This window comes from Cricetulus griseus, chromosome 7 (genome assembly GCF_003668045.3).
Source record: "Cricetulus griseus strain 17A/GY chromosome 7, alternate assembly CriGri-PICRH-1.0, whole genome shotgun sequence".
NCBI classification, from domain to species: domain Eukaryota; kingdom Metazoa; phylum Chordata; class Mammalia; order Rodentia; family Cricetidae; genus Cricetulus; species Cricetulus griseus.
The window spans coordinates 91,854,025-91,863,539 of NC_048600.1; the positions used below are offsets into that span (position 1 = coordinate 91,854,025).

Below are 9,515 nucleotides of genomic sequence, written 5' to 3' on the forward strand. Positions count from 1 at the left end.
ATACACTCAGAGTTTCTGGCCCCAGAACAAAGTAAATGTTCAATTAATGTTAATTATTGATACTCTAATTATTCATTTGAGTGTTCCTGGGCCCAAGAGGGAGGGCTGCGGCAAGCTGGTATCTTTGAGCTATTTGAAGTGAGGTCATCCCACAGGGATTCTAGCTCGACTACACCCAGCCTAGAGAACAGCGGCGGGCCAAACTTTTGGAGGCTGAAATCTCATGCCCCGCCCCTCCAGACTTTAACAGGGAGAGGAGCCGGAGGCCCGCGCCGGCGCAGACAACGTCGACTGGCCCGGGCCTTCCGCAGCTGGTCCCGAGGTGCCAGCCCCTCCGCGTTCGCTCATGGAGGGGCGCGTGAGCCCCGCGGGCTCGTCCCACAGCATCTCCGCCGCGGCCGTGCTCTTCCGCGGCCCCGTGGAGCCTGTCGTCTTCCTGGCCAACTTTGCTCTGGTCCTGCAAGGCCCGCTCACCACGCAGTACCTGTGGCACCGGTTCAGCACCGAGCTCGGCTACAATGGCACCCGCCACCGGGGGAACTGCGGGAACCAAAGCGCGGATCCCATCATGCAGGTAGCGGGGAGCAGAGCAGCTGTGGACACGGAGCACGGCACGGGGCGGGGCCTGCGGAAGATGGGGTCCCTGAGAAGGGATGCACGTGGCGTGGTGGGCGGAGCCGGGGCAAAGGGGCCCTGCCCGGGCTGAGGACCGCGTTGTGGTGCGGGTAGTGGGCCTAGAGAATGCCTAGCCTGGAGCGTTAACCTAAGTGTGGAGACGGAGGGAATGCTTCTCCAGGGTCTGTTTTTACACGTTCAACGAACGTTCCAAGCAAGAGGCTTAGGGCTCCAAAGTGAGGCCTCAACCCTGTAGCTCCCAGGATGATGATGGCAGCTAACCAAAGTGAGGGCCTGAGCCCTGGCGATTCTATCTTTACAGGAAGTGGAGACCCTGACTTCCCACTGGACCCTCTACATGAACTTGGGAGGCTTTCTGGTGGGACTTTTCTGGTCCACCCTTCTGGGAGCCTGGAGTGACTGCGTGGGTCGCCGCCCACTGCTGGTGCTGTCCTCTCTTGGCCTGCTGCTCCAGGTCGTGGTGTACATCTTTGTGGTGCAGCTACAACTGCACGTCGGCTTCTTCGTGCTTGGCCGAGTCCTCTGTGCCCTTCTAGGAGACTTCAATGGCCTCCTGGCCGCTAGCTTTGCCTCTGTGGCGGATGTCAGCTCTAACCACAGTCGCACCTTCCGTATGGCTCTGCTGGAAGCGTGCATTGGTGTGGCTGGGACCCTGGCAAGCCTTCTCGGGGGCCATTGGCTCCGGGCCCAGGGTTATGCCAATCCCTTTTGGCTGGCTTTGGCCCTGTTGATCGTCATGACTCTGTATGCAGCATTCTGTTTTGGTGAAACAGTGAAGGAGCCAAAGTCCGCCAGGCTTTTCACGCTCCACCATCACCAAGCCATTGTCAACCTGTATGCAGTCGCAGCCCCAGAGAAGTCCAGGAAGCATATAGCGCTGTACTCATTGGCCATCTTCGTTGTGATCACTGTGCACTTTGGGGCTCAAGACATCCTGACACTCTATGAGCTGAGCACGCCCCTCTGCTGGGACTCCAAGCTTGTTGGCTATGGCTCTGCAGCCCAGCACCTAACCTACCTCACCAGCCTGGTGGGCCTAAAACTAATGCAATACTGCCTGGCAGACACCTGGGTGGCTGAGATTGGCCTATCCTTCAATATCCTGGGCATGGTAGTCTTTGCATTTGCTACCACCACACCCCTCATGTTCACAGGTAAAGTGAAAACAGGGCCGTCCACTCGTTGCCCCCAAATGTGCTTCAAGCCTGTGTCTTTGGACCTAGAGTTACACTGTCAGCCTGTGCAGAGGACAGACAACGGAGAAACCCCAGAAAATACCACGTCTGATATACAGAAAATGTAGAGCTTCAGTGGCCAAAGTAATTAATGCATGTTATCAACCATAAATATTGTTAGGAATGCAGAGCAAAAGACAGAAGCATAGCTCATAAGCTAATTGATTCACCCCTTGGCCTCCTATAGCTTATATACAGTGTTCTTAAGCAAAGTCCAAGTTATTAATATCTTGTTCCTTGGCTCTCAGATAAGAATCACAGGGCCTCCCTCCCGAAAGGATCTTATTTATTTGTTTAGAGACAGGCTCAGCCTTGGCCAAGTGATTTTCTGTGTAGCCAAAGATGACTTTGAACTTCTGATCCTCCTGCCTCTACCTCCCAGATCCTAGAATCACAGGCGTTAAAAACTTTACTCTGCCTTCTATAGCATTTGGGCTTTTTTGTTTTGTTTTGGGTTTTTGTTTGTTTGTTTGTTTGTTTTTTGAGACCAGGTTTCTCTGTGTATTTTTGGAGCCTGTCCTGGCACTCGCTCTGTAGACCTGGCTGGCCTCGAACTGCCTGACTCTGCCTCCCGAGTGCTGGGACTAAAGGTGTGCACCACCACTGCCCAGCTCTCTTTTGCATTTGTTAAAAAGTCAAAATCTCTAAAATTCCTGCTGATTCATTTCACCTCCCTTCCCTCCCCTCCCCTCCCCTTCCCTCCTCTCCCCTCTCCTCCCCTCCCATCCCCTCCCTTCCCTTCCCTCTCTCTACCCGCTGGCTAGAGAATGAAGAAGTTACCTTTCTAAAAGAAGGTAAATATTCTGCTAGAGCCTGGAACTGCCTTGTGCAGAGTCATCCATTTGATAGCAGCAGCTGTGTTAACTCCACTGCTGGACTCACAGTGAAGCCGAAGGGACTGGGGACCAATTCACCGAAGGCCACGACCCTGGGCAGTGCTGAGATAAAATGCTGAGCCAGAGCCATACATTGTATGGCTAGAAGTAGCCGGATGCCAGGAGCAAGGGAACTCACAAGCTATGTGCTCAATACGTGCCCTTCACAGATGGTCACCCCCTCATCCCAAGGTGGCTGAAGCACATTGCCACACACTGTGTAGCTTAAACAACAGAGAGGTATTCTCTCAGTGCGACAGGCCAGAAGTCCAGGATCAGAGTTACTGAGCTGAAATCAGAAGGTCCCAGGGCAATGTTCCCTCAGGGGCATCGGGAGGGAAGCTGTATCCCATTTGCTTGAGGCTGCAGTGGCAGGCCTCGTCTGAGACTGGTCGCCTGATAAAGGAGAGCCTCTCTTAAGGTCCTTCCTGATTATACCTGTAAAGACTCAATTTCCATAGAAGACAGTTCACAGGTTTAGGGCCTGACTTTGTGGCTGTCAGTCAACCCCCGACACTGTAGAACCATCCTCCGGTAGAGGTTTTCGGTCTTCCTGTTTCAGGACAGGAGATAGGTTCAAAGAAGTTCATTAGACAAGGTTTCACATACACATAGTAAGCAATGGTACAGGGTTTTGAACTCAGGGCCAACTCCAAAGCCCATGCTCATTTTCTGGGTCCTGGCATCTCCCTTCTAGAGCCAAGTGTCCATCGGGTATTCCAATAAAGCCATCGGTAGGGCTTAGCTCTCATTTAGGAAGAATGAGCGGATAGGAGAGCCTGGAGAAAGCTGCTGTCCTTTCCTCTTGGGTCCAGCATCTGTCCCTCCTGGTCTGTATGTAGGAGCTTTGCTGCTGTCAGGACCCCTTCCTTGATCTCTTTCCTGACCAGTGTTTCTCTCTGCAGGGTATGGGTTGCTTTTCCTGTCTTTGGTCACTACACCTGTCATCCGGGCCAAGCTCTCCAAGCTGGTGAGCAAGTCGGAGCAGGGTGAGTATCAGGGCCAGTCTGTACCCTCTCACCTGGAGTTTATCTCTTCAGACCTCGTTTTTCCCATCTGTAAAGTGGGTGTGATGATACCAGTGCTTCCTGCTTTGCTGGGGTCATAGTATACAAGTCCAGAGGGAATTAACAACCTATGCCATAGGCCTCGTTGTTCCTAGTGGTCAAATGAAGAAGCAGAGACCTAGAGGGTTAAATTGAGTTCTTCAAGGTTGCTCAGTAAATACTGGGATGGGGATTCATGAATGCATATGTATATGCGTTCACATGTATGTGGCTTCAGAGTCTTGAGGAACATGGAGTCTGACGTGGGCAGTCTAGCTAACCACTCATGGATCTCCTGCCTCCACCTCTCAAGCACTGGGATTACAGGTGCCCACCACACCCACCAAGGTTTTATGTGGGTACAGAGCATACGAACTCTGGTCCTCATGGTAGTATAGCAAGTGCTTCAGCCACTCATCCAGCTACACACACACATACACATACACACACACACACACACACACACACACACACACACACACACACCACCTGCTCTTGTAGCTGGACTCCAGCCCTGGCTCGTTCTGTTATCCATGACATTGAGGCCTTTGTTCCCCAGGACACTCGCAGGCCCTTGTAGTCAGACAGTTGAGTCTCTGTTTCTATTGGGTTATTGCTCAATTTGCAACAACTGGGTTACAAAGCTGGGTTCTGGCACAGGTCCCGGTGTCTGCTAAAATGCCTCATTCCTTCATTCAGTATACTTTTGTATATTTTTATTTGTTTTGAAACAAGGTCTTGCTAAGTAGCAAAAGCTGGCCTTGAACTCAAAATCCTCCTGCCTCAGCTTCCTGAAAGCTGGGATTTCAGTTGTGTTTCACCATGTTTGCAGGCAGTGGACTTTTTTCACCCAGCATATTTCTCACTGTGGGAAATAGCAGCCCCCTCTAGTAGGTCACCTGTGATAGGTACTTTCCATTCAATAGCTGACAACCTGAGTTTGGTATCTAGGATCCACATGGGAGGAGAGAACCAACCCTTTTTTGTTTGTTTGTTTGTTTTTGTTTTTGTTTTTGGAGACAGGGTTTCTCTGTGTAGTTTTGGAGCCTGTCCTGGAACTCGATGGGTAGACCAGGCTGACCTCGAACTCACAGAGATCTGCCTGTGTCTGCCTCCTGAGTGCTGGGATCAAAGTAGTGTGCCACCAAGGCCCGGTGAGAACCAGCTCTTGAAAGTTGTCCTCTGACCTCCACACACATGCCTGGCTCTAGTAACACACACACACACATGAATGAATGCAATCACCCTTGTGGTCCTAGCACTTGAGGCTGAGGCAGGAGAATTGCAGTGTTAAGGGCCACCTGAGCCACACAGGGAGACCATTTCTTAAAACAAACCAAACTGGGGCTGCAGAGATGGCTCAGCAGTTTAGGGCACTGGCTGCTCTTCCAGAGGACGTGGGTTTGAGTCCCAGCACCCATGTGGTGACTCACAACCATGTGCAATTCCAGTTCCATTGATTCTGATGCCCATTTCTTGTTTCCAGTGGCACCAGGCATTCACGTGGCACAGAGGCCTCCATGCAGGCAAAACACCCATGCACATTAAATAAATGTAATATTTTTTTTTCTTTCTTTCTTTTTTTTTTTTTTTGAGACAGGGTTTCTCTGTGTAGCTTTGAAGCCTATCCTGGCACTCGCTCTGGAGACCAGACTGGTCTCGAACTCACAGAGATCCTCCTGCCTCTGCCTCCCAAGTGCTGGGATTAAAGGCATGCGCCACCAATGCCCGGCTATATAATAATTTTTTAAAAGTTAAAGGTACCACACAGGCTTTTCTATGAATTTAATAACAGTTAACAGCTATGTATCTAATAGCCCCTCTGCCAGGCACTTCCCATGTATAATTTCACTGAGTCTTTACAGGTAAGGATGGCCAAATGTCTCGCCCCAGGTCATGCAGCTATGAGGTAGCACTGCCCTCATTTGACCCTTGGTTTTTCCAACTCTGAAGCATGGTATTTCTTCCCTCACAGGAGCTCTCTTTTCCTCGGTGGCCTGTGTGAATAGCTTGGCCATGTTGATGGCCTCCGGCATCTTCAACTCTCTCTACCCAGCCACTCTAAACTTCATGAAGGGCTTTCCCTTCCTCCTGGGAGCTGGCCTCCTCTTCATCCCGGCCATTCTGATTGGGTAATGAGCCCTGACCTTTCTCATCATGGTGTCTTACTTTCCCAGAGGCGTCCTCTTTCCCCTGCTCCTAACTAAAAACGGCAGCTCCGCTCCTGGAACCCTTGTCCTTTAGGTATGTCATCCAGAACTGACCCTAACCCATGCAGGTGGCTGCCTGATCTTTTAGGACCTATATCTCCAGAGCAAGGTAGAAGGACATGTGGCCAGGGATCAAGCTAACACTACTAGACAAGGCTGTATCCTGTTCTCTCCATCAGGCCCCCTCAGCCTGCCCCATTCCCATGTTGCAGACAGGACCATAGTGGCCAAACTGTGTTAATAGAAAGAGAGCTTACTTGGCTACTTGTGGCTGAACCCCAGGCTAAACTGACCCACTGAAGTCTTAAGAGTTCTTCTCCTGTCTTCTTGGGAGGGGAGACACCTGCAGCCACCCACCCAAGTCAGTCCCATGTCATCTCTCCAGACCAGGTTTGGGGGTTCCCCATGTCAATTCTGAACCATCTCTCTGGTCTCTCACAGGGTCCTGGAGAAGGCCAATCCACACCCTGAATTCCAGCAGTTTCCTCAGAGTTCCTGATCTGCCAGAGGCCATGAGGAACAGTGGACCCACAGCAGCTGGCCTTCTAAAGGCAGTACTCGATTTTGACAGGGTGGTCAAGCCAGTTATGGACACCACCTGGTCTCCCACTGTCCATGCATAGGATCTATAGTCTAACCAGGACAGATCCACTCAGGGCAGACTACAGGGGGCCATTTGAGGCAAGGGTTTCTTCGCCCTTTGATCCATTCATCATTCAGAAACTTCCAGAGTGAAGGAGATAGCACCTCAGGGACCAAGTGAAGCATGAGACCTGACTTCTCCTTTCAGCCCATGGTACTAGGACCCTGATGTGTGCAGTGGTCTCCAGTCACCCCTAATGATAAGTATGATACCTGGGGGAGTATTGTCCCAGAGGGAGAAACACTGTCTGTGGTTGGGAATCAGCCCTTGACCTCAGCCTACTCACCCTTGACCTCAGTCTATTCACTCTTGACCTCAGCCATGTCATTTGTCACAGTAAATCATTTAAGTCAGACTGAAGAGTCACTGGGCTTTGGGGCTTTCTGTCTTCTTGCTCTTAGCCTGTTTGGCACAGTCAGACACCAGCAGCCGCTTGTCTGGAGTTCTTGAGTTGCCTTCGGGGTTGGAACCTGGCATGCCCCTCCAAGCTCCAGCTGTCTAAGCTGCTGAGGAGTGAAAGGCCTGTGAGCAGTGGAGACACTTGGGCCCAAACCCTGGCGGCTCCTTCCTGTGAGATCTCTTTTGGCTGCCATTTGGCCCTCCCATATAGTTTGGTGCTGAGCAGGGCCATGCGCTGAGACCATCCTCCCTGCTCCCATGAGTGAATGGAGGTTGGAAAGACCTGGGCCTAGAGCTCAAAGGCAGACCTGACCTATTGTGAGCAGCTCTCTCCAATCTGATCCAAAGTGGGAGTTTTGTGATTCTTCAAATCAGAACTGTTTGTGAGAGCTAGACCCTGCGTCTACCTCTCTACCCACCTACCCTGCAGGGCAGTTTCCTGGCTGGAAACTATGCAGGTAAAAGAGAAGTCTCCCAGGGAAAACGAAGGCAGCAGGGTCCATCCTGCTGCCACACTGCTGCCTCACTGCCCCTCTGGAGATGGAAACTAAGCAAGAAGTGGCCTTCCACTGACCCTACCACTGTGAGGCTGTGAGGCAGGAAAGGCTCCACTCTGGCACCTTGATCTGGAATAAACCTAGTGAAAACTGGGTCAGCACTCTGCCCAAACTGTCTGGTTACAAGGACCACACCTAATTGCATGTGTTAGGAAGCCCAGTGGTTCGATGCTCTGGATCCCTCCATCTTCATATATCAGGATGAGATGCCTAGTGAAGGGATGGACAAACCATGGCTGGATTTTCATCTTCTTAATGTCCCTGAACAGTTCATTGCCCACTATCTTGACTCAGCCCCAGCCTGGGGGCAGCAGCTACATAGCCCAGCCAGGCAGAAAACCCTGAACTCACAGACCATGCAAGCTTGGGCAGCTTGAAGGGCTACAGATGAGCCTGTCTTGAGGTCATTGTGGTCAACCATGCTTGGTGGAGGTCAAGGCCCATCTGCTTGTTCTGCACGCAGTCTGAGGTGTCTGTTACCACAGAGCATAGTGCCTAGCTAGAAGAGGCTTGATACTTCTACCCTGATTGGGACAGAAGGCTGTGCTCTGGTTCCCCAGGAAGACAGGAGGACAGATCAACAGAAGGCCAGAACAGTGGAGGTAGTAGTGACGTGTCCCAAACAAGAAAAACCAGAAACTTATTGAGTACTGCACACAGGGACCTCTGGAGAGCGTGGACTAAAGATAGACAGAATGTTTCCCCAAGGGGAACTCATACACTGTATTGTCATTGACTTTGTCATTAAGGGTACCATTCCATCTTCCTCACCTCAGAACAGGATGTAGGGTTGGTGACAGAATCAGAACTACAGATAGTCACAGCCAGAGTCTAGCCACGACCCATGGAAGATGGGGTCTTTGGCAGGAAGGACAGTGGAAGGGAGGTGTTCCTAAGCCTGGAGAGAGAGCCCTTTGGCTCTCTGACAGTGGGGACTGAGGGCAAGTACCCTGGCCAGCTCCAGAAGAGGTGCGATCACACTGCCCCCAGTAGTCAGTAGCAGGGTGGTACCTGCTGACTCCAAGCTGGAACCTGGGTATTGTCAAGAGCCGATCTTCTTGGCCTCCTTGTCCAGTGGAGAGGGATATGGGACAGTCCTGCCCAGCATTTCAGTATGCCCCTGGCTTGGCCTTTTGGCTAAGACCCACACTGTACAGCTCAGTTCTTTGGGGCCAGGGAGAGGCTGCTACCCAGCTTGCGGCACAGTCTCTAGGATGAGTCTCAGGAGAACAGGTCTGGACACTGTGGTGCTGGGTGCCAGGACTAGGGCAGAATTCTGATGTTGCCACCAATGATTTGTGGACCTGGGCCTATCATTCAGCCACTCTTCTCTGTAAAACTGGGGTGACAGGACTGGAAAAGGCTGCTATGAGGGTTAGGGACCAGGGTTGGGGTGTTTGGAACATGGCAGGGACTGGCGAGGGCCTTAGCTCACTTGGGAATCTGAAGACCTCAGCAGCTCAGGTACTACCCACATGGCCTACTCTGTTTTGACAAGATTCCCCAGTGGATGTGGACACACTTCTGTGAGAGAAACTGCCCCAGGAAGTGGCCCTTGCCCGTGTAGGTCTTGCCTGTTTCCCATGGTGTAGGTCCTGCTCAGGCTATTGGGCTGGAGCTTCCCTGGTCTCTTCTGAGCAAGAGGGTGACAAGCCCTGTGTGGGTGAGGAGCTGGGGAAGCCAGGTGGAGCAGGCTAGGCAAGAGCCTTAGGCACAGCAGGGGTTTGGGCTAGAGTGGGTTCTTAGGGTCTCCCTGCACAAGCAAGGGGCCCCTTCTTGCACCAGAAAGGGCAGCAAGGCCAGGCAGAGGGCCAGCTCAGATGCACCCTGACTCCCAACATGGCAAAGGAGGCTGCCTAAATAATCTGGCAGGGGGTACCAGATAGTTACAGAGCAAGGGCATGAGGCAGCAGG

General features: G+C 51.9%; 1 protein-coding gene across 1 annotated transcript; it reads left to right on the forward strand.

Moving 5' to 3' along the window:
• The first annotated feature begins 266 nt into the window (after positions 1-266).
• Positions 267-7,831, forward strand: Slc46a1 (solute carrier family 46 member 1). The gene is made up of 5 exons (XM_027426570.2): positions 267-574; positions 938-1,790; positions 3,652-3,735; positions 5,768-5,924; positions 6,444-7,831. The coding sequence occupies exons 1-5, from the start codon at positions 347-349 to the stop codon at positions 6,499-6,501; spliced, it is 1,380 nt and encodes a 459-aa protein (XP_027282371.1). The 5' UTR covers positions 267-346; the 3' UTR covers positions 6,502-7,831.
• The last annotated feature ends 1,684 nt before the right edge of the window (positions 7,832-9,515 follow it).